Source organism: Rana temporaria, chromosome 5 (assembly GCF_905171775.1).
Source record: "Rana temporaria chromosome 5, aRanTem1.1, whole genome shotgun sequence".
Classification (NCBI taxonomy): Eukaryota; Metazoa; Chordata; class Amphibia; order Anura; family Ranidae; genus Rana; species Rana temporaria.
The window spans coordinates 79039569-79065997 of record NC_053493.1 but is presented as its reverse complement, the minus strand read 5'-3'; the positions used below and the strand labels follow the sequence as shown (position 1 = coordinate 79065997).

The window sequence follows — 26429 nt, the reverse complement described above, 5'->3', positions numbered from 1 at the left end:
GGGGTCAGACAGGCTGAGTAGATAGATGGTTCTCACAGGAATACTATGGAATCCTTCCGTCTGTCCTAAATCGAGAGGTTCAAATCCACAGTTCCTCAACCAGGTCAGAGTGTAATCGACCGATTACTTCCGGGATATGGTGTATATACAATCAATGGTGCAAAATTATTGAGGCCCGATGAAAAAGAAAAATAAATTTCCCATAGTGCAGGCATTTGAATAATTAATTAGAACAAAATAAACAAACAGGGAAAAATACAAAAGCGTTCTCTCTACAAAAAAAAGAAAAATACAAAAGCTCCGTAATGTCTACCACTGCTGTTCGCGTGTTCGCAGTGCGTGTGCGTGACGCCCAACAATTTGTGAACAATTTGCAGAGATGTGAACTGTGAGTTTACTGCAAGTTCAGTTGAATCCTATCAAGATAAAATTCGCACCGCACCATAGGAATTTGCATCGCAGTCGATGAGCATTGTAAGTACCTATTTAGGGTGATCCTCAGGCCGATCACATGACTTGCAGCCGCTGTTTACATCCGATATATGGCTTCTGCAGGAGGGGCCGAGATCTCCCTCTGACATCACTCAGCCTCTCCTGCAGTAGCCCTGGAAACTGTCCTAGAGTCACGTGACCGGCCTAAAGATTGCGCTAAAACTGTATTTACAAAGCTTGTTTCTATAAAATACTTATACTGTGTGCTATGCCTAACTATATTAGAGGGTCTGGCAGTGACATTTTGTAAACTTTTGTTTGTACTCATATCGTCGGGGATGGGGGGGGGGCGGAGACAGAGACACAGAGCTGACAGGCAGGGAGGAGGGGGTGAGGGGGAGAGAGGAAATCTGAGAGCAGGGCTGCGAATGACGGAGGGACGTACGCTGACCACTGTGGACAGGGCTCAGCAGCCCTGATTTTCATGGTCAGCGCAGAGAGGGGGATACAGGAAGTGGCAGGTTCAAGGAGGTTTTTTACAGTTTAGAGAGGGGCAGATTACACAACATGAGCACTGTGCTGTTTAATCTGCTTTAGAGACCAAGATCTGTCAAATTAATTTTTTGGGGTTAACACTTTAGGCTGGGTTCACACTATTGCGAATTGAATGCAGATTTCCTGCATCCAATTCACAATATAAGGAGATTTTGACTGGCTCTCTATGGAGCCACCGCTGCGGTGAGTCAAATGCGAAGATAGTGTGAACCCAGCTTTAGGTAAAACTAGATCAAAATAATATGGTAACAATGGGGTTGACTTACTAAAACTGGAGAGTGCAAAATCTGTAGCAGCTGTGCATGGTAGCCAATCAGCTTCCAACTGCAGCTTATTCAATAAAGCTTTCACAAAAAAAACTAAAAGCTGATTGTTTTCTATGCAGGACTCCAAAAGTTTGTCCAGTTTTAGTAAATCAACCCCAATGTGTTTACCATATGGCGTTATACACTTATAGCATTATTTACAGGCTCCTTGTCCCATCCACAACATTTACTTGGCTAAATGCATTTAACAATTGTGCAAAAAGCTGTGTCCATTCTCACCAAAAGTTTATTTAATCTAAGAAATGACTGATAAAGTCTCACTCCAGAGCGCTAACTTCGTTAATAATTCACACAGAGGTGACCTGACGTCCACTTGCTTTTTATAACAGCTGTAAAGTTGATGAACAAAACATTCTTTTATTCCGTTTTCCCCATATAACGGTTAGGATTACATTCATTTCATTATGATCCATACAGGCTAACAATAAGAATGCTAATTAAATTGTTCTTAAATAAATAAATAAATAAATTACTTCACAAAGTTTCATAAAGACTTTTCCTGAGAACCAGGAAAAGAATCTAACATAAAGCTGAAGTATAGAACAATTGGCTAGATCCACAAATGGAATAAAAATATGGAAACCCTGTGCCAAATAATGTATAATTCTGTTCAAACTGTTTTGTGTCTGCATTTAAACAATACAATCTAATCAGAAACCCACACTAGACTGAAGCCTTTTGGGGGTTTCCGAGATCAGTCGAGCTGACCCCGAGTATTTCCCAGGCTCTCCGGCTCTCCGGCGCCCCCCCCACCTCTGGGCACATGTGGTATTGCATGCCATAAAAGTCAATGCAGAACAAATTATCTTTGTTTCCATTGACTTCTATGGGGAAACTCGCTTTGATATGCGAGTGCTTTGGATTACAAGCATTCTCCTGGAATGGATTATGCCCGTAATCCCAGGTTCCACTGTATCTGATTAGCATCAGGATCTTCAGGCTGAACTCCAGGTATGATCTTGTTGAATACTTACATTGGTCCATCTTGAACCAGTGTAAATTTGCATACTTCATACCTGGGGAAGCTGACAATCACTGTAGTAACTGGCACTACTACAATGATGGACGTGATCTTCTTGGTCCTGTGCAATCAGCTTCCCCATTGCACACTGACCACAGGAGGTTGTTTGTTCGACACTGCTGACAATCACATAATACCTACTTTGGACCAAGCTGGACCAAAAAAAGGAAGGCAATTAAGATCATACCTGGAGTTCAGCTTTAAAGAGGATCTGCACTGCATCTGAGCACCACTAATCAAAAACACTATTTTATTTATTTGTAATATTCAAAGCAAACTACTCCATCCATCCTTTGCTTTATTTTGTTGAGAAATCACAAAAACAACCTCCTATCATTTCTTACTTGAGTAAGGGCAAATGATTCATGTAGCATTTACTTCCTGGAATCCATCAACCCTTAGCTCAAGCACGCATGCAGGAGAGTGTGCTTAGCTTAGAAAACCCAGCTTCCTCTCCTCCCCTCCTGAAGACTCCTGGGTGACTAAAAAAGCAAACCAGTTATTGACCCTCCTGAAGACTGCTGGGATGAATGACAGCATTTGCCTAGGCAAGAAACCAGGAAGTAACTGAAGAAATGTAAATATGATATACTTTCCTATATATTTACTAATGCTAGCAGCATGAAGATTAAAAATAATCAATGTTGCTTGAGAGAGTGAAGTTCAGATTTAAGTTAGTCCTGTAGGAGACTGCAGGATATATTGTGATGCATGTAGAGAATACCCTGCGGTAGTTGCCAACGTTCCCACTAGAGGTCCTTGTTGGGAGTTGACCAGTAGTAACAGTGAATACCACTTGGGCAGTGATTATAGTAAAGCCCTTAAGTTGGCATATCGCACCAGGTTACATGGCAACCGCACCCTGCAGTCAGTAAATTCTATAGGGCTGATGTGCATAAGGAGTCAGTCCGTCAGACAGAGGGCTTTCAGCCTGATAAAAAGACTCTCTTCTATGGAGCTGTCCAGAACCAGATGTAATCTGGAACTACCTTACATGGGCTTCCCCTTAGGAAGAAGCCCCGAAAACTTCTCCCACTATGGGAAATAAGCAGTGGTGGCCGATCCATAGAGGGTGTAGTAGAAATATTTGCCAGCACACCATGGAACGACGTAAATAGCGTCCAAACGGCCCATTCAAAATGTATAAACTGAAATTGCACTGCACAGAACTACATGTGAATGGCACAGGAACACAAAGCTCCTGCAGTCCTTGGTGTGAATGGGCCATTGAAAATACAGTTCAACTTGAGTTAAATCAGAAAATGAGAAGTATCCTAATGCTTTATGTAATTATTAACTTTATTATTCCCACATAGCGCTTAAATCTTCAGTAAATAAAGTAGAATCTGATTAAATAAAAGATCCGATTAAAAAGACTAGTCTACGTTCCAGGGATTTGAGGTCACCTCTGTCCCACTGTGATTTATACCTTGGTAGAGTTACACATAACCAAGAGTAATTATTTATTAATCCAGGACTCGTTATATCAAAGGCTTTATGTTTTTTTTTTGGTTTTTGGTTTGTTCTCATTAGAGGGCTTCAAAGCCTCTCTGTTTAAAAGTTGTTACTGATGAGTCAATGATTTCCTTAAAGTAATGACATAACAAGCAGGTCAGTATAGGATAGCCCACTGTGATAAGTGTCAAACACAAGGGAGGTTTACTAAAGGAGTCATTTTCACTTGACCATTGGACTGTTTATCTTGAAATCCCCAATCATGTGCAGAAAAAAAAAAAAAATATTTCCACGATTGGTAAATTGACCAGCTTTCTTCCAAGCAATATCATGTGCCATCATATAGAGAGGATATTACTTAGCAAATTAAGCTGGGCGCACAAAAGTGCCTTTGCTGCTACTAAAATTGACCATGGTTAATCACTAGCAACTGCTACATAAGCAGTGTAGTAGCGATCAGTCATGCAAATTTGGACCATTATACCATCTCTACTACATGCTATACTCCATAGTTGTCTGTGTGATTAGAAGCCATAGATTGCAGGTCATGAGGTTTGATTGGCTTCTAAGGCAATGCCAGCCAGTGGGTATCTGTCCCACATAATGCCATTGTTTTAACAGCAACTACAAAGGACAATGGTAGATCCAGATTTCATTTTGGATTTCTTTCCTTAAATACGAGCTTCAGTCTATCTACCCCCAAAAAGTTAAAAGTCAACAGCTACAAATATTGTAGCTGCTGACTTTTAATATAAGGACTCTTATCTGTCCAGGGGTCCAGAGCTGTCCTCACCTGTGCCTGTTTTTCACTGGGCTAGTGGCAGAATCCTAAGCCTTGCTGCGGTTTGTAAATGGTCCTGCAGTCTTCTGGGAGTTGTGATGTTTCCCAGAAGGCTGTGGGCGAAAGGGGGGGTGAACTTCCGCTTGGACCACTGCGACAATCCAAGTGGAAGTGGGAGCGGGTACCTGTCAAAACCAGGTACACGCTCCCCCTAAAAAAACACACTGGTAGGAAGGAGGGGAGAGGAGGCAAACAAGCAGGACATCACCTTTTGTGTAAAGTTCAGCTTGAAGGATCACTAACCTGAAAAGTTTACATTCCAAAGGGGAAAAAAATTCACAAATACTGTAAGTATTATAAATGTATCCATATTAGCACACATATTGAGATACAGTTGTATTCAAAATTATTCAACCCCCACTGAAATTGATTGTTTTGGCCAGTTTGACACTGATTTTGATCATCCTGTCATCCTGCTTACAATTAAATCAAAGAGGCACGTGTAGGTCAGACAAATATAACATAACATTTATAATGAAATAACCACAAATGTCTTTTCTGTGCTCACATCATTATCAGTTTTATTCAACCCCCAAGTGACATTCAATCTTAGTACTTAGTACAACATCCTTTTACAGTTATAACAGCTTTTAAACGTGAAGCATAGCTTGACACAAGTGTCTTGCAGCGATCTATGGGTATCTTCGCCCATTCGTCATGGGCAAAAGCCTCCAGTTCAGTCACATTCTTAGGCTTGCGCACTGCAACTGCTTTCTTTAAGTCCCACCAGAGGTTCTCAATCGGATTTAAGTCTGGTGACTGCGATGGCCACTCCAAAATGTTCCAGCCTTTAATCTGCAAACATGCTCTAGTGGACTTGGAGGTATGCTTGGGATCATTGTCCTGTTGAAAGGTCCAACGTCTCCCAAGCCTCAGGTTTGTGACGGACTGCATCACATTGTTATCCAATATCTCGTGGTACTGAAGAGAATTCATGGTACCTTGCACACGCTGAAGCTTCCCTGTACCTGCAGAAGCAAAACAGCCCCAAAGCATGATTGACCCCCCGCCATGCTTCACAGTAGGCAAGGTGTTCTTTTCATCATAGGCCTTGTTATTCCTCCTCCAAACATAGCGTTGATCCATGGGCCCAAACACTTCTAATTTTGTTTCATCAGTCCACAGAACACAATCCCAAAACTTCTGTGGTTTGTCCACATGACTTTTGGCATACTGCAGTCGACTCTTCTTATTTATTGGAGACAGCAAGGCGATGTGCCTGGGAGTTCTGGCATGGAGGCCTTCATTACACAGTGTGCGCCGTATTGTCTGAGCAGAAACTTCAGTACCCACATCTGACAAATCTTTTCTCAGTTCCTCAGCAGTCACACAGGGACTTTTCTCCACTCTACGCTTCAGGTAGCGCACAGCAGTCAAAGTCAGCATCTTTTTTCTGCCATGACCAGGTAGCGTTTCAAAAGTGCCCATTGCCTTGAATTTTGAATGATGCTTCCTATGGTGTCTCTTGGTATGTTTAACATCTTTGCAATCTTCTTATAGCCATTGCCCTTCCTGTGAAGAGTAATCACCTCTTCTCTTGTCTTCCTGGACCATTCTCTTGACTTCACCATGTTTGTAACCACACCAGTAAATGTCTAGAAGGAGCTGAGTATCACAGTCATTTTAAAGCTGCCTAATTGGTGCTTATTAGGCTTTATTGCTGCTCCCTGACATCCACAGGTGTTTTCAATACCTGATTGAAAACACTTCAATGAACCTCTGTTCTTCAGAGTGATAGTCTTTAAGGGGTTGAATAATTGTGTAAATGAAGAATTCACAAAATAAACATTTACTACTGTATTACAAAACCAATTGATGTCATTTTAGTTGCATATGGTTCTTTAAGAAGTCCTTGTAGGATTTCATTCTGAATACAATTACAAATGTACACTAAATTCCCTAAAACCCTTTACAGCATTGGGGGGTTGAATAATTTTGAACACAACTGTAGTTCACATTTTTGTACTACAGACTATTGCTAAGTATTTGCGGTCTTTAAAGTAAAGTCTTTAAAGTAAAAAGATGCAGCAAAATGACAGTCATTTTGTTCAATGAGATTACTGGGAAGAAAATTGACTTTGAAAATAACAGTATCTGCCATACCAACTTTATTTAGGATATCTAAATAAATATATATTCATATATTCATCCATGGTACTGAAAGCTGCTTTATATAAATTGTAAATAAGTATTAGAAGAGAAAAATGCAAGACTAATGTTTGAATAATCTGCACTCTGCTGTGCGCTGTAGTCTACAGTTTTCCATCAGTCAGTGGTGACTCACGGCCGGGTCCCACCACAATTTCTGCATTCTGAATGCGTTTCTGTATGATTTTTTTAATGCGTTCCAGTGGGTTTTTTCCCATTTTTACTTATCTCAACTGAGGACTTGTGCATTTTTAAAGCGTTTTGCTGTGTTCCAGATGTGTTTTTTAACAGAAAAAAACTCAACATGTTCTACATGAAACATAAGTTTTCATTCATTCATTCATGCATTTTTTAGTGCTTTTTGCATTTTGCAGATTTGCACTACCAAACGTGATCCATAGGAAACTGTGTTAAATGGACTGTAGTGCACATAGGTGTGAATCCAGTCTTAAACACTGTCCATGTGTTTATGATGCAGAAAAAAAATACACTGGACTGAGAGAAATATCATGCTTTCTAGGCAGATAAAAACAAAAGTTATAATGGAAGAATTTTCATGGCTCAGAAAAATCACAAAATTTGCCTTTCGTGGTTGTCCCGAGAAGACTGTGATGTTATCACAATAACCATAGTGATTTGATGCACACCGTATCCTGTCTTTCATGCCATCGGTTGTCGTGATGAGCCGGTATTTGTGAGGGTTAGATGGAGGGAGTGGGATATTATGTGGTAGGGATCGACAGATATCGTTTTTTTGGTGCCAATACGATACCGATATTTCGGCCACCTCTCCTGACGATATTTTGTCATTTTACATTTTTGATGTTTTTTATCACTGTTATTGCTGTCACAAGGAATGAAACATCCCTTGTGACAGTAAAAGACATGTGAGAGGTACTCTTTATAGAGACATCGGGGGTCTATAAGACCCCAAACCCCTCCACTGCACTTCAAAGTATTCAAAACATCAAGATCGCGTTTTTGAATACTTTACATTAAGATGCCAGCAACCCGGGAAGTGAAGGCATGACATTGCTTCCGGATTACTAGATCCGATATCCGAATGAAGCATCAGCTTTGTTCAGGTCTTCGGCCAGCTGGCAGACGTCCTGGCTGGTTTCTCGGGCCTCCCTAAAGGATGGGAGACCCCGGGCGAGTGGCGGAACGTCCCCTCCCGCTGCTTGTAATAACAGCCGAGTGGCTGCTGAGCCACATCAGTTGTTATTACAATAAAGCCGACCGTCTGCTCTAAAGAATGGTATCACGGTGAAGCATGCAGCTGCATGCATCACCCCGGTAAAAATCCTTAAAGCAATATCGGTAATATCGGTTAGTTTTTGGACCAATACACATACTTCTAAAAGAGTGAATATCGGCCGTCGATAATCGGCCGCACTGATAATCGGTCGATCCCTATTATGTGGGATAGTAATCTGTATTTTTTTTTGTACGTGCTATGTTGGCCCTGCGTGGCCTTTGAAGTGGTACTGGTTTTGCAACAGTGCTACTATATTCTGTAAATACTTATTCAAAAAATGTAAATAAAAAAAATTGCCTTTAGTTTAAAAAGTGTAAAACTATACAACATCACAACACCTCCGTGTGAACACAGTACACAAATGGATGTTTTAATTCTCCCGGTATAAATAGGCTGGCCAGGAATGTGCTGCTCAGACATTCTTCCCTGCCTCTCATTGAGGAAGGTATTATGTTCTACTTATCCGTGCTGGTCCTCTACCACTGTTAGGTAGAAAGAGCTGCTGACTGAGCAAAAGCCACATGTGTCAGCACTGCAGGACCACAACATCCACAAGCTGACTTGTTTCCACTTTATTGAGCACGCAGCAAAGGGGGCCCAAGCATATGTCCCTAATGTTGGGTCATATGCAGTGTATTACTGGACTGAGCAGTACATATAAACCTATAACTACAATCTTGGAGCTCTGATTAGTGATACAATACTGTGTATGTGCATTTATGAGATTGTATGAATTTACAATGAGCTGCAAAGCCTCAGTGAGTTGCATTCCATGATCTAATATGCTAGATAGTTTCACATTTGTAATCAAAACGCCAAAATACATTACAATTATTATGTAATATAGATGTAGAGATTTTAATTAGCAAGCAACTTCTAAAAGTAAACTGGACACTTAAGCCAGAGTTTGTCCATGAGAGGACAATTCCAAACATTTTGGTAACAGCCTATGAAAAGTGAAGTACACATAAAAGTAAATCACTGAAATGTTGTTGTCTATCTTTGACAATAATTCAGGCAGCTGTAATCATATAAATTTAAAATAGTCTAAAATTGAGCATAATGGGATACCCAGTTCCCATTGAGAAACATATGCAATAATTATATAAAGTGCAAGTTACCTGTTTAGACCCAAACGCAACATAAACATGCCTCCATCCCTGTGTATATAGAAGAAAAAGAAAATGGATTTTGGGACTTTAAGTGAGGCGTGAATATGTGTATGGAATAATCTAGGATACATAAAATAGGATGACTGTCCCAGTCCCAGTGGGGAGATCAATGTAACTATAAAGAATTGCTAAATAATCAATCCAATAAATTAAATTCAATTGATATATATATAACAATAATATATAATGTATATAATACATGGATCATGCAGAAAAAAGCATAATAAATATAGTAATAATCACATTGACATATTTAATATTCATATTGGATAAACATATTTGATACAATCAATAACAATTGATAAATTAAATGGACACACAGATCAAGTGAACTTGATTATCCTAATAAATATAGATTTTAAATGTAGTTGATAAAATTCATGATTTTGGGCAAACTTGACTTGGCATCACTGAGTGTAGACTCAATGCGTTTCATGGTGTTTAAAGCCAATCATCAGGAGTGGGATGCATAAATGGTGGCTAAAAAGTGAAATAAATGGATAAATAGGTCAATGAAGTCTCAAATGATATGTCGTGCTTTCAAAAAGAGAGCAGGATTTAAAGATTTATAAATTACCAATTGGCAGAGCCCAAGTAGGTAGCCCAGTAGTCCCCATATTGGAGTAGGATGGTGGCCCTGAAAAAGCTGTCTCCCCTACTCAGGGATGCCAAGTCAAGTTTGCCCAAAATCATTAATTTTATCACCTACATTTATTATCTATATTTATTAGGATAATCATGTTCACTTGATCTGTATGTCCATTTAATTTATCAATTGTTATTGCTTGTATCAAATATGTCTATCCAATATGAATATTAAATATGTCAATATGATTATTACTATATTTATTATGCTTTTTTATGCATGATCCATGTATTATATATTATATATATTATTTTTATATACACTGCTCAAAAAAATTAAAGAAACACTTTTGAATCAGAACTCCTGGGATATTGATCTGGTCAGTTAAGTAGCAGAGGGGGAGGGGTGTATACAATGAAACGACCTCCAAAACAGGAATGTTTTTTCATGTGGAGGTGTCTGACATTTTTTTTCCCTACTCATCTTTTCTGACTGTTTTTCACTAGTTTTGCATTTGGCTAGGGTCAGTGTCACTACTGGTAGCACAAGGCGATACTTGGTCTCTATAAAGGCTGCACAGGCAGTCCAACTCCTCCAGGATGGCACATCAATCAATACGTGTCATTGCCAGAAGATGTCTGTGTCTCCCAGCACAGTCTCAAGAGCATGGAGGAGATTCCAGGAGACAGACAGTTACTCTAGTAGAGCTGGACAGAGCCGTAGAAGGTCCTTAACCCATCAGCAGGACCGGTATCTGCTCCTTTGTGCAAGGAGGAACAGGATGAGCACTGCCAGAGCCCTACAAAATGACCTCCAGCAGGCCACTGGTGTGAATGTCTCTGACCAAACAATCAGAAACAGACTTCATTGGGTTGGCCTGAGGGCCCGACATCCTCTAGTGTGCTCTGTGCTCACTGCCAGACACTGTGGAGCTCGATTGGCTTTTTCCATTGAACACCAGAATTGGCGGGTCCGCCACTGGTGCCCCATGCTTTTCACAGATGAGAGCAGGTTCACCCTAAGCATATGTGACAGACATGAAAGGGTCTGGAGAAGCCGCGGAGAGCTTTATGCTGCCTGTAACATCATTCAGCATGACCTGTTTGGTGGTGGGTCAGTGATTGTCTGGGGAGGCATATCCATGGAGGGACGCACAGACCTCTACAGTCTACACAATGGCACCCTGACTGCCATTAGGTATCGGGATGAAATCCTTGGACCCATTGTCAGACCCTACGGTGGTGCAGTGGGGCTTGGGTTCCTCCTGGTGCACGACAATGCCCGGCCTCATGTGGCGAGAGCATGCAGTCAGTTCCTGGAGAATGACAAAATTGATAGCATTGAATGGCCCCCACGGTCACCTGACCTAAATCCAAAAGAACACCTCTGGGACATTATGTTTCGATCCATCCGGTGCCGCCAGGTTGCACCTCAGTCTGTTCAGGAGCTCAGTGATGCTCTGGTTCAGATCTGGGAGGAAATACCCCAGGACACCATCCGTCGTCTCATTAGAAGCATGACCTGATGTTGTCAGGCATGCATACAAGCACTTGGGGGGCCATACAAACTACTGAGGACCATTTTGATTTGTTGCAATTAAATTTCAGCAAAATGGACTAGCTTGCTGCATAATTTCTTCACTTTGATTTTCGGGGTGTCTTTGAATTCAGCCCTCTGTAGGTGGATAATTTTCATTTCCATCAAATTATGTGTCATCCTTTCATTCCTAACACATTACCCAGTCCATATTAGTATAGATATCCACCATGAGATTTTTGCCCGTTGAGATCTGATATGTTTTCAAAGTGTTTTTGAGCAGTGTATATATCAATTGAATTGAATTTATTGGATTTATTATTTAGAAATTCTTTATGGTTATACAGATCTCCCCATGGGGACTGTGACAGTCAACCTATTTTTGGTATCCTAGATTATTCCCTTTCACATATTCATATGCAATAATTAGTTCACTGCAGACATTAGGTGCACCGAGGAATCCAATGCTAAACTGTATGTACTAATAAAAGAAAGGCCCACCAATGTCAGTTCACAATACTTGATTAACCTATTAACCTATTTATTGTGATATAATGCATTCAGTTAATACAAAAAATAAGGGGGGGGGGGAATTGTCACACATAATACCTAGGCCTCAACATAAATATCTTCACAAGAATGATTGTCATTGTTCAATATTTCTCTATCTCTATACAGGCAACCCTTTGTGCCATCCAGTCATGGCCAGATACAAGCTTTTGGCACCCAAGAATTGCAGTAGACAAAACACTGTTGAACTTTCACACATTGCAGAATAACAGGAGCGATCATCTTCACTCCATATACAGGCACCAATATGGCCTTTGTATGCATAGATCCTGCATCCAGGTATCTATTACATTTCCAGCTTCTTGTAGAGAGCTTCAGTGACCCCAAAATCTGAGCACTCTATTATGCAGATGCTGATCAGTTCTTATGGTTCCTGACTCCAGTTTATCTCTGCTGCCCACCATGGCTTATTACAAACCCATTAAGAAGGGCGGGAGGGGGTAGGCCAGAGCCAATAGCCACAGGATGTGGCTGATATTGCCCAACAGGCAATAGACCTTGGTGTCCTGGTTTCTTTGAGGTTACTGTCCTTAACAACTTTTGTTTATTTATCTACAGATGTACTTTAAAACCTATAAGTAATGGGAACAACTGCAGGATAAGGGATGTTAAAATAAAAGGGTATTTTAATATAAACTGAACATCTACTTTAATGACTACTCGTTTATGAAACACTTTCTTTTCCTATTTGTTTGTGGACAGAGTAATAAAACCTTCAAATGAATATCTGAATATCTCAATCTTTTGTTAAAAAGTACTTAGAGGTATCATTCCCTTACTTTAAAGATGTGGTTCTTTCCTACCTTTTCTGGACCTTGTGAAAAATTTGATGCCCCCAGGTGAGGTAGATGAGTTGGAGGATGCAGAATCTTTGGAAGAAGATCTAAATATGCCACTAAAGCTCATCCGTCGAGGGGAGCGAGGAGGCGACTCTTGGTATGGAAAAGGAAACACAGTCTTTGGGGATCCTGGGCTATACTTTGACTTTACGGGGGCTGACAGTGGGCTAGAAGGTCGGTTTTGTAGAGATTTGGGGAAGAAGCTCTTAGAAGGGCTTCCAGTACTGCTGGGTTCTTCTGTCTGCAGGGACAATAGACAATATTTGGTTAATACATAACTTATATTATTTTCCATTTAAACAAATCATTACAGTTGTTGCAACCTCTTCAAACTCTAAATCTCATTTACATGATGTTATATAAATAGCCATAACACTAACATAAAACTAAAAACGAAAACTGGTGCACACAGAATCTGGTGCAGCTGTACATACTGTGCTTCCCCGAAAATAAGATCTATCTCGATTTTCTAGGCTGGCTGCAAAATTAGCCCTACCCCAAAAATAAGCCCTAGGTAAAGTCCTTGTAAAATCATGTAATCCACATTGTAAAAGGATTATATAATGTCCAGTGTGTGTCTTTATGTAACATTATTGTAGAAAACACCTTATTTACATCGTCAGCAGGGATCTCGGCATCTCCTCTAGCAGTGCTCAGAGCGGGGAAGAAGGGCACCGGTGGGTCATGTGAGCGCCCAGCTTCACTGTAAATAAGGTATTTTCTACAATGTTACATAAAGACACACACTGGACATTATATAATCCATTTACAGAGTGGATTAAATGATTTTACAAGGACTTGAACTAGGGTTTATTTTTTGGGATTACAGCGATGCTGACTCCTGGAGCTGACAGGGAGAGGGGGAGAGAAGACAGGGGACAAATAAGACATCCCCTGAAAATAAGCCCCAATGCATTTTTTGTAGCTAAAATTAATATAAGACCCGGGCTTATTTTCGGGAAAAGACGGTACTAACCAATCAGCTTTTAACTTTAGCTTGTTCAATTAAGCTTTGACAATAAAACCTAGAAGCTGATTGATCCTATGCTCAGCTGCCCCAGATTCTGTGTGCATCAGTTTTAGTAAATCTCCTCCTATGTAATGTACACCGAAAGGCATGCAATTGAAAACAGACTTCATTAGGAAATAATACAGGGCCACCTTATGTGACTGATGCACATAACAAAACACTAGTTCTATTTCAAATGTCCTTGTATTAACAAAGAAATAAAAAACAGTGGAAGAAATATTCTTCTGTGTTTTAATTTATTATGCTTTCAAAACAGCATTGCATAAGTATGGTCTGTCCTTCCAAACGCGTCAGCCAGCAGGGTCCTATCCAGGACCCTGTGTTTTGGCCGGGCAGTCCAAGCAATTTGTGAGAGATCAGTCACTCTTGTGGCCTGATGAGCGATTTTTTTACGTTTATGTTTGTGAGTAGACATCTTTATGGTTTTATTAACTACCTTTTAATAAATTTGTTGATAACTCACTAGGCCAGTGCGCCCTCTCTTTTCTTATATTCTTACAGTATGCCAGGTTCATGAGCTGAGATTTTCAACACCTAACTAGCACTAACTCATCACTATGCCCAGTCTCTGCACTCACTGCCATGTCATGAACACATCCAAAGGAAGCTCAACTAAGAGTATGTATGGTATGATAAAAATGGGAACTATAGTATTAAAGAGGAAGTAAAGTCTTCCTTATAAATTTTACCTACAGGTAAGACTATGGTAAGGCTTAACTGTAGGTACTGTAAATATCTCCTAAACCTGCACAGTTTAGGAGATATTTACTATATATGCCACCGCCGTCATCGGCGCATGCACACTAAAGGAACGGCCCACTCGTGCCGTTTCTTCAGGACCCATGCCGTGACTGGCAGCACCCGCATGAATGTGCAGGATTCTAAGAATCACTCGCATAGATACGCCGGTCAAAAAAGAGAGATACGATGGAGTTTCCTGAGATACTCCGTCGTAACTCTTCTGAGAATATGGCCCTGTGTCTACGCAGACACTGGAGTTTCCACCTTCATAACAATATTAATAATGACAAAGATGCAGCTACTGATTAACGAGAAGTATTCCTCATAATCTTACTTTGACTAAGGAACACTATACAGCATACAAAGTTATAAATCATTTGTAGAAATATAACAAAACTAATTTCTGAATTGTCATATTATGTCTTGTGCTCCAGTAACATGTGACAAAAGATGTAGAACCAATCTGCAGTGAAATTGTCATATTCTCATTATGCCTAGTTGGCATTATGATTTCCATTTACAGCTCTGCTTTTCTGGTAATGAACTTACCTTGCGATTTGCATTTTTATCATTACTTTCCAAGTCTCCATCCAAAAATGGCATAGCAAAAGAGCTGAGATCCTGAAATAGAAAAAAATATTTTATTCAAAGTCAGCCATAATACAAGATAATTCTACAACAACTGTGTCCTTTTTAGAAACATTTCCATAAATTAGATAATTAATTATGTAATTTACAAGAAAATGTAAATTTACATTTTAAAGTGAATTTATAAAAACTTTTATACCTTTTTTAAATTTTGGATAGATTAGGAAAGGGTAGAAGCCCCTGTCAGATTGGTCAGCAAGGGAAACTTCCCTCTAATGCCCTGTACACACGATAGGTTAGTCTGATGAAAACGGTCTGATGGATTTTTCTATCAGTTATCAGATGAAGCTGACTTGATGATCAGTCGTGCCTACACACCATCAGTTAAAAAAACGATCGTGTCAGAACGCGGTGACGTAAAACACAACGACGTGCTGAAAAAAAGTTCAATGCTTACAAGCATGCGTCGACTTGATTCTGAGCATGCGTGGATTTTTAACCGATGGACGTACCCACAGACGATCGTTTTTTTCTATAGGTTTTTTATCCATCAGATAATTTTAAAACAAGTTCCTATTTTTTTAACCTATGGATAAATAACCGATGGGGCCCACACGCGATCGGTGTTCTGATGAAAATGGTCCATCAGACCAAACCGGTCCAAAAATCTTCCTGCATACTGTAGACCTGCAGCTGATTCCAATACCCTGGCCTTCAACTGAATCCATGGTTGTTTCGACAGTCAAATGTTCTGACACTTGTGGGTACTGTTGGATCTCGCTACTCCACATGTTGCTATTGGCCCATCACCAGGATGGGCAGTCTTATCTCATCCTTTCTCCCCTCCTCTCCACCTTGCCCAACCTTTGCCTGTATTCATTAAAAAAGGTAAAAGGTGTTCTATGAATGATGGCAGTGTTGAGCAAGCTATCGCCTGCGGTCAGTGTGCAGACGGGAATATACTCGCACAGAACCGGAGCAGGGCCTGGGAAATTGTGGCAAATGTAAAATTTTAATTTTCAGCTTCCCCAGCGATCCATTGGGTATGAGTTATGCATATTAACATTGTGCCAAGCTGGACCACTGTAAGCATGCAATACAGAGAATTTTTGAAGTTCATCCTTAGAAATACATTTATTGGTGTATAAATGATCACAAAGCAGAATTCCTTTTGGGTATTTTACATTTGTCTACCGTTCATTTAAATTGAATCTGCTAAAAACTAAGATAACACTTTTGGATGGGATGACCTTTTAGAATTCATCTTTGATTTCTCTGAACACTGCCATGCTCTGTCAAACCATGCCTATAGTTACATAAAACCACAGTCATCCTAGACACACCACTGGCGAAAACCGATACCGATGGAAAGCATGTTATCTGATCCTTCTTCCAAATAGGACAAGCCACTAAGCATGTTGGCAGTTTACCTTTGAACAAAAGACATGTTTACTTGCACATAGCTGTAAGTGGCATTCGTTGGTTCTTGGGCCTGGCAACTTGGAGCTGATCTTTTTTGCTGCAAAGCTCATGGAGCTGAGAATCAACTGTAAGCCCTGCAGCTCCTGTAACTTCTCTGTGATGCGATGAATTCCTAAGGCTGCATTCACACCTAGGCGTACTGAATCGCGGCGTTTTGTCCCGCGAATTGCAGCGGCAAATAGCGGCGTTTTGTACCGCGATTCGCGGTGACAAAACGCAGCGATTGTGAATGCAGCCTCACCCCCTCTATGGAGATGGTTCACATCTCCTATGCCGAACGCCGAAAGACGCCTGAAAAAAAGGTCCGGGACCTTTTTTCAGGCGGCAGGCGTCAGGCGTCCGGCGTTTGGCGTGGAGATGTGAACCATCTCCATAGCCGACCATGTAAAATCACCCCTCCAGCGTATGAGGGGCGGCTGCGGCGTCGCGCTTCAGGCGTATATACGCCTAGGTGTGAATGCAGCCTTATACTAAAGTACATCCTAAAACTTAATCCTGCTCCTACCTGAACTCCTAACACCTAACCCATGAAACACAGCCTTTATATCTGACCGACCCCATCCAGGGATGTTTTAGAAATCACAGAGCCCCATACAGCCTACCTGACAGAGCCCCCCCCCCCCCCCCCCAGAAAGTCATTATTAGTGGACACAAACACAGTATAACTTACAAAATTCTTGCTAAACAATGCTTCTGAGTATGCGTTGACTTGATTCTGAGCATGCTTTTTAGTCCGTCGGAATTGCATCCAGACAAATGGAAATTCCAATAGAAATTTTTTTCATCTGAAAAGTTGAGAACGTGTTCTCTATCTAATTCCGTTGGAATTTCCGACAAAAAAGGTCCGATGGGGCATACACACGGACAGAATATCCGAAGAACAGCTTCCGTCTGACTTTTTCCGTTGGAAATTCCGCACGTGTGTACAAGGCATAAGAGCACTAAAAGCTGAAAATTGCCCTTTACTGAAGTAGTTAAGAAGGGCAGTAAGAATGCGGCAAAACTGCTTATATTTACCGCCCCCTTTACCCCAACCACAAGTGTAAACTAATGCTGGCCATACACTATACGAAAATTTGGCCGAAAATCAGTCGTAAAGAAAGATCTTTTGTTTTTCGGACAGTTAATGGGCACAAAATCGAAAATCGAAAATCGCCCATTACATGATGGCACTATCGTTTGCACTCACGAAAGAACTTTCGTTTTTCGAAAGTTCTTTCGGACGATTTTTCGTGGAGTGTATGGCCAGCATAAGCCCACCCTTGCTAAAACTACTCGTCAACAGTTTGTGTGCCAGAGGATAATCACTAGACTACAGCTGAGTACAGCTTCATACCATCAAACCTTGCAAGCAATGTCTGATATTATACAGTAAACATATTTTGGTCATAAGAAAGGCAGGAAGCGTGCCAGTTCCTCAGTCCTGGCCAGACATGCGTCATACGGGATTTTTAGTGTTGTTTGTAATTTTACATAACCTATAAAAACATGCAGGTTTACATTTTTGTATCATGTAAATTGTTGGCATAATGTGTGTGCAATAGCAACATTCTGCAATAAAAATAAACAGAAATAAATTAGCGGCTGATTGAACATTTCGGCATCAGATGTTGGAGTTTACAGCTTCTATATAAGAAACCTCTCCTGTTATCACTCAAAAAAATCTCCACTGTCCAGCTTCACATTTGTGGAACGCTCTGTGATAACATTTATTGTCACAATACATTTCAAATGCAAAATTCCAAAACAAGTTCGCTTTCCTTTAGACACTTATACAATACTGACTTACTTACACACAACAAAAATGCATGACACATATAAATATAAAGTTTTCCAGATTCACTATTTCAGTTTGAGTAATATAATCTATGTCTATTAGCCTGAAGCCTCGTACACACGTCCGAGGAACTCGACGGGCAAAACACATCGTTTTGCTCGTCGAGTTCCTTGTGAAGCCGCCGAGGATCTCGGCGAGCCAAATTTTCCCATTGCCGTCGGGGAAAAAGAAGACATGCTTTCTTTTTGGCCCAACGAGATCCTCGGCGGTTTCCTCGTTGAAAAGTGTACACACGACCAGTTTCCTCGGCAAAAAAAAAAACCCAGCAAGCTTCTTGCTGGTTTTTGCCGAGAAACTCGGCCGTGTGTACGAGGCTTAATGGTTAAATGGGAACTGCAGTCTGGTCACATAATTTGTAATAAAAACATCTTTGCCATTCTGAAGCTTCCCTCCAACCACTTTGCATATTATTTTATACATACTTTGATTCTGTACTTGCCAAATATGCTGCAGAAATCTCCCTCCACTGAGAATGGCTGCATCCATTTGAACTGTGGGCAGCTGAAGCTGCTTCCTGTTCACTTCCTGGATTTACACAGACATACAGAGGTACACATCCAGCTCTGCAACCCTTTAGCTCTCATTGGCCCTCTTATGACCCACCCCCCTCCCTTCCTGGCAAACTCTCACGAGAGTGAGAGAGAGAGCTGTGCATGATGTCATAGGCTAATTACTAGACAAGAAACAGGAAGTGGACTGTATAAGGTATTTACTGGCAGAAAAAAATATTTTACTATCCAAAGTACAAACAACAAGGGCAGAGGATTTACTAAATGGAAAGTTGAAAAAATGACTGAAGGTCCACTTTATAACCACTTGCCGCCTGCCCTATTGCCAAATGACGGGGGCAAAGTGGTTTCAATATCCTGAGTGGACGTCATATGACGTCCTCAGGATATTGAGCCGCTGCGCGCCCCCGGGGGCGGGCATCGTGGCGATCGTTGTTGCGGGGTGTCAGTCTGATCGGCTGCTCCTCTGACAGGGGGGGTTTGTGCTGATCCATTATCAGCGCAGCCCCCCCGAGGATGCCCACACTATACCACCAGGGATGCCACCTAACCACCAGGGATGCCACCAGACCACCAGGGATGCCCACCACCAGGTACGCCACCCTAGACCACCAGGGATGCCATCAGTGCCCACAATGGATGCCAATCAGTGCCCACAATGGATGCCAATCAGTGCCCACAATGGGCATCACTGATTGGCAGGCATTGTTTGGCACTGATTGGCATCCATCCGTACAAAATATTACAGTGCATCTGTGCCGCCCATTTGTGCCCATCCGTGCTGCCCATCTGTGCCGCCCATCTGTGCCACCCATCTGAGCCCATCCGTGCCGCCCCATCTGTGCCCATACCTGCCGCCTCATCTGTGCCTCCTCATCTGTGCCCATCCGTGCCGCCCCATTTGTGCCCATCCGTGCCGCCCCATCTGTGCCCAACCTTGAAGGATAAAACGTACTTATTTACAAAGTTTTGTAACGGAAACAAGAAAAAAGCATTTGTTTTTTAAACTTTTCGGTCTTTTTTTTTTTTTTTTTGCAGAAAAAAAAAATCCCAGAGGTGATCAAATACCACCAAAAGAAAGCTCTATTTGTGGGAACAAAATTATAAAAATTTAGTTCAGTGTAGCATGACCGCGTAACTGGCATTTAAAGTGCAACAGCGCTGAAAGCTGAAAATTGGTCTGGGCAGGAAGGTGTATAGGTGCCCTGTATGGAAGTGGTTAACTGCTTGAGGACCGCTGCAACAATATACGTCGACATAATGGCACGGCTGGGCACAAGGGCATACTGACGTCACAAGGCTACATCCGACGCTTTGCGTCACTGGTCACGTGACTTCCTCCAGTAACGCAACGCGTTGGGTGGAGCCTTGTGACGTCAGTTCCAGTGTTTTAACAGAAGTACGGTGAGGAGGATTGTGTGTCACTACGGTGAGGAGGATTGTGTGTCACTACCTATTGCTTTTTACTGCGGTTTTATCCTTACTTGATGTAAGCAGTTTTTTTACTAAATAAATTCACTTTTCATTTGGCAATATTGCACTATGGCTGTTCTTTGTTTCCTTTGAGCGCCATTTATACAAGAAGTGCCATTCCTTGGAGCGAGCTGTTTCCTCTATATGTGGAATTACCCAAGATGTTTTGATGCCAAGTTTTGGACATAGTTCTTCGTCTTCGGTTGGAACCTGAATGCCTTTACAGATCCATTAGCAGGATTCCTTATCTGACTATCTGATGAGCCTTGTTTGACCCTTGGATCATTGTTGGAGGTGAGCGGCCAGTTCATAAATTTACCAGACGATGTTTGGATAGATGTTTTATCTGTTTTTTCTTCTATCAATCTCCCTATGGTACAAACACCAATACGAATAAAAAAAAATTCCTTTAGTTAAACTTTAAAGGGGTTGTAAAGGCTTTTTATCTTAATGCATTCTATCCATTAAGACATGGGTGCTCAATCTGTGGCCCTCCAGCTGTTGCGGAACTACAGGTCCCATGAGGCATTGCAAGTGGCTGACGGTTACAAGCATGACTCCCAAAGGCAGAGGCATGATAGGATTTGTAGTTCCACAACCTGGAGGGCCTCAGGTTGAGCACCCATGTATTAAAGTGGTTGTAAACCCACTTTTTTGACTTTTGCCTACAGGTAAGCCTATAATAAGGCTTACCTGTAGGTATAAAGAATATCTCATAAACCTGTACGATTTAGGAGATATTCCCCTCGCAATGCGCCGCTGATTGCAGCGGTGAATGCGCAGGGTGGATACTCGGCTGAAGGGCCGGCCCCGCCGACCCATGCCGGAATAAAAACTTGCGCGCGCATGCGCGGGAGTGACGTCATCGCCGCTCCAGCCAATCACAGCGCTGGAGCGGCGATACCCGGAAGACGCGCTCGGCTCGGCGTGGACCAGGTAAGTTCCCTACCTCGTTCCGAGGTAAGTATTTCATAATGAGCTAATATGCGGTGCATACTAGCTCATTATGACTTTTGCCTTGCAGGTGTAATAAAAAAAAAATGTATATGCGGGTTTTCAACCGCTTTAAGATAAAAACCCTTCTGTGTGCTGCAGCTCTGCCCCCTGATTGGCTAACTGACTTTGACAGCAGGGGGAGCCAATGGCGCTGCTGCTGTGTCTCAGCCAATCAGGAGGGAGAGTCCCGGACGGCTCAGGTAAGTATTAGGGGGGCTGAGGGGGAACTGCTGCACACAGAAGGGTTTTTATCTTAATGCATGGGCGCTGAATGGACACGCAGAGATGCAGCTCGGCTCGGGTGCCCCCATAGCAAGCTGTTTGCTGAGGGGGCACTGAATAGGAGGGAGGGGCCAAGATCACAGAAGAGAGGCCGAGAAGAGGAGGATCCAGGCTGCTCTGTGCAAATCCACTGCAACAGAGCAGATAAGTATAACATGTTTGTTATTAAAAAAACAAAAAACAAAAAGAGACTTTACAATCACTTAACCATAAAACTTTTCTGTCCCCTGGGTCCATGTATAAACACTTGTTAGCCTTTCATTCATATATATGGAAGCTCTATTTGTGGGGAAAAAAGGACGCCAATTTTGTTTAGAAGCCACGTCGCACAACCGCACAATTGTCATTCAAAGCGTGACAGTGCTGAAAGCTGAAAATTGGTCTGGGCAAGAAGGGGGTGAAAATGCCCAGCATTGTAGTGGTTAAGATTAAAAAAACGTCTGCCTTTACAACTCCTTTAATGTTTTAAAGATTTGTGTATAATAAAATTGAAGTGAAGATTGTTCTTACTATAGATACCGTTGTGCTGTTATTGGCTCCCTGAAAATCCCAATACTCTGGTAATTATTAATATTACATGTTAATATTTTACCATCATTAAGGGCCACAGCTATCAATATCCTAGATTTATTAGTGCTAAAATAAAGAAAAAGGTTTTATATTAATCTATACATAAACCAAACAACCCCTTAGGTGGAACTTGAACCCATGACCTCCACATAACCTATACAAATTCCAATGTCTACAGTTTTATCACATCGCTGTCTGCGCAGAAATGTGATATAAATTATTCTACCAGAGGCATTTTGCACCTAATTGGTTAGATCAGTGACTCATAATCTGTTTTTACTTACGTACCTCTCAGGCCCCGTACTCACGACCAAACATGTCTGCTGAAACTGGTCCGCGGACCAGTTTCAGCGGACATGTTCGTTCGTGTGTAGGCAGTAACGTACAGAATTCCAGCAAACAATCGTCGGCCAGACTGTTTTCCAACGAACAACTGTTTCCTGGTCTTGCTTTAAAACAGTCTGCTGGAATCGTGTCCGTCAGACATGTTCGGTCGTCTGTACACAAAAGCAGCGTACAAAAACCCCGCGCATGCTCAGTCCAAATGAGGAGACGGGAGCGCTCGTTCAGGTAAAACTTGCGTTTGTTTGGGATATGGCACATTCGTCATTAGAAACCTTTTATTCTAGCAAGAGAACAATGTCTTAAAAAGGCGCACTAAACCACATTTTCAAGCCTCGTTTTATTAATTCTTCTCTTGCTAGAATAACCCCGTTCTCTTGCTGATGCAATTTCAATAGAGTTGTCCCATACTGAAATGTCACATTTCTTGCTTGTGATGTAATCCTTTAATAATGTTTTCTATGCCAGACGTGTGTTTTGGTTGGTGGTCCTCCATAATTTATAGTAGTCATTTTTGTAAAGGAATGTGCATTTTTTTATTTTTTTGTGTTGTTTCTAGTTATGTCACCATTTAAAATATTTTTTTTTTACATGTTTTTTTTTTTTTTTTTTTTTTTTTTTTTTTTTTTGGTGTTTCATTAGAGAATATTAAACCATGTTGGCACACCAAATGTCCCCCCCCCCAAGGAGTGTGTCCTTTGTAAATTACCCATTGTATATTTATTAAAGGTTTGCTGCCTAATAATCCCCACAGTATAACAAACAATAGACATGTTTTCAAATTAAAGCAAAAAGCCTTTTATTCAGGCAAATGTCATCACAAAAAATAAAAAGAACGGCAGCACTAGAATAGATAGCAAACTATATGCAAACTTGCATTTCCAACATGGTGAAGGATAAACTTCCAAGCCTCAGGAGCCAAACACAAAAATATGAAGCAGCAGCACACAAACAAAGGAAACCAAACTGTGGTAGTACAAACAAGATGTCCTTTATGTGGAAGGAAATGGAAGGCAGAAAATCAACGTTTCCTCCTCTTTCCAGCCTTCCCTCCAGGCAGCCTTCCAGCGGATCGAACACGGGGTCTTGCAGGTGGGGTCGATGTGGCAGCAGGAGGATGGTGTTCCGCAAGCCGGGCCGGGTCACATAGCCCAGTGTCTGGGGTCAGCAGGCCCCTCTGCATCCACCAAAGGACCTGGTTCATCAGGGCCTTTGCCAGTCTTCTCTGGTCCTCCTCCCCTTCATTTAAATCATGGGCCAATGAGGCACTGAAGGCCTCTGTGGGGTTGAGGGGGGCCCTCATGATGGCGCTTGCCTCCTGGATCATGCGGAGGCTTGCCTCCTCCACAGGCCTCAACTGCCTCCTTCGGCCTGATGGCCTCACCTGGGGGGGAGAAGACTGGCTGGTGGTGGTTCTCCTGGCCGGGTGGACCTGCTGCAGGCCACTGGGCCCAGCCTCCTCCTGGCTGCCACTGACCCCGGCCTCCTCCTGGCTGACAGACACCTGAGGATCTGCCACCTCCTGGCTGATCTCTTCTTCCTGTGTGGAAAAAAAATGACATTTTTTACAATTTCGCTAAATAAGACCACACTCATTTTCATGTTTTTCGTTTAGTATTTTCTGTTCATTATTACTTGAATACACTCTACTTCTGACCCCTGCAGTTGTCATCTCTGACACCTATTTGTCTGAACACCTTTTTTTTTGCTTTTTCCCAGCTTGTTTTTTTTTTTACAATATCTAATCATTAATCCACCAAGAATTATTTACGCCAGAAATATAGAGGAAACTACTATACCTCCTCATCGAAGGGTGGCAGATCTGCATCTCTGTCAGCCAGGCCCTCTTCCTCCGACTCTGCAGGGCTGTGGTCATCTGGGGAAGGTCCGCTGGAAGGTAGCATGGAGGAAAGGTTGGAAGAAAGACTCGACATCGTTTTCCTGCCTTCCATTTCGTCCCGCAAAAAAGCCATCTGTTTATAATACCACAGTTTGGGTTCCTTTGCTTGTCTTGCTGCTGCTCCCGATTTTTTGCTTTTATTAGCTTTGTATGCTCTCCTGTATGTGCTTCTGAGGTTGGCAAGTTTATCCTTCACCATGTTGGCAGTGCATCCTGGCACCCAAGTTTGCATATAATTTGCTAGCTCTTCTAGTGCTGCCGCTCGTACCTCTTTATTGCAATATAAAGAGTGCTTGGAATTCCACAGGATGGGCGTCTCCTGATATTTTTGGAGTAAGGCCTCTATAGATTCCTTGCTTTGTAGGAGGTCCATTGTAATTTTTACAAAATTATATTTCTTTTTGAGTCTAGATTACAAAAACATAAACCACAGAAAAATAAATATTCCAAAGGATCAGCGTTGACCTTGATCTAATATGTGTCTTCAAATTTATTACCTATATCTAATTACAAACACAGTCTCTCTTGTTTAAACAATGATTGGCAGCTCGGCCGCATTGCTTGTACCAAACATTGATTTGCTAGATGCAGAGCCATTGTTCACATTGCAGTAAATATTTTTAATATAGAAAAATAAACAATGCTTACAAATGACAGTTTTCATCTAGGCACTCTTTCATGTGTAAATCTCATGCCCCTGACAATGGATGACATAAAAGACACTTCCTAATGACCTCTGTACAACCAACACTTGAACAATACTTTGCCTGATCTGAATACACCATTCAAAAACTTGTCAATGAGGTACAGCATTGTTCACATCTCTATTTTGTGAGGTGTCCAAAAGCATTTGGAAACCAAAATAACATTGTGGTACCCCATAGACAGAATAGCTTAAAAAGGGTGCAACCAACAGCCCAAACCCCCATCCCATGTGTCTACATTTTCAAGGCCTCTGCTGATCACATTTTTAATTTCCTTACCTTCCTGTCTCTCGCTCCTCGTTTCTCACGCTCGCCTAATTACCGCGTAAGATGCGTAATCACGGCGTAAACCTTTTAAACACTCCGCGTATTTATTAAACCCCGCCCTCGTCACCTTTGCGAGGCCCCTAATCAATGAGTTTAGGAAATATGGCGTTAACTGTGTATGTTCTGGATGCGCTCGAAGATTCTCCGCGTAACCGACGTAAACACGTTGTTTGCATTCTCTACACTCCGCGTATGTATTAAACGCCGCCCTCTTCTCCGCCCATGGCGTAAGAATTCATCTTTTCCACGCCCATAATCTCTGTGGGAAAGGAAAGATGGCGATGTCACACGAGCGGGCACGATGCTCTCATGCCACAAGTGAAGGGACAGAGGCAGGGACGTCCCGATCAAGGCAAAGAAGATATAAAGCCACTAATATGCGGTTCCAGGAAATGGTGGAGTTAGTTTACATCATGCGAAAGAAGGACTATGATGGTGAATTAGGGCCATACAAGACCCCTAACCGCCGAAAGGCACATATTATGGACAAGGTGGCGAGGAGAATGCAGAGGATGTTTGGGATCACCAGGTCCAAGGAACAGCTGAGGAAACGATGGTCAGACTTAAAATTGAGGGAGCCACATCAGATGAAGAAAATACTTAAAATTCTGCGTAAAAGTAAGTAAATATATATTGGGGTTGGGGGGGGGGGTGATTGTCTGCAATAATGTGTTGCCATGTATATTTCACCATCTGCCTCCTTGGCCTGCTTGTAATTTTAAAGACATGTTGTCATTTATTTTTTAGGACATAAATAACTACATATTTACAAATAGTGTTCTTAGTAAACAACGTAACATCACATAGTTTCTCAGAAAGGCTCGGTTATTCCAGGAACAACACACCTGGACATGGCTCACTGGCCAAAAACTTTGTTTGTAAACATTGTGTAAAAGCTAGTTCTAGAAA

General features: G+C 41.7%; 1 protein-coding gene across 3 annotated transcripts in view; it reads right to left on the bottom strand.

Moving 5' to 3' along the window:
• PRKAG2 (protein kinase AMP-activated non-catalytic subunit gamma 2) overlaps positions 1 to 26429 on the bottom strand; it is a 389724-nt gene that overhangs the window by 224074 nt on the left and 139221 nt on the right. For all 3 annotated transcript variants that reach the window (XM_040352741.1, XM_040352744.1, XM_040352742.1), the window contains exons 2-3: positions 15060 to 15131; positions 12704 to 12980 (exon numbers count right to left, since the gene is read on the bottom strand). In XM_040352741.1, the coding sequence (XP_040208675.1) occupies positions 12704 to 12980; positions 15060 to 15131 (349 nt within the window). The remainder of the gene's footprint in view (positions 1 to 12703; positions 12981 to 15059; positions 15132 to 26429) is intronic.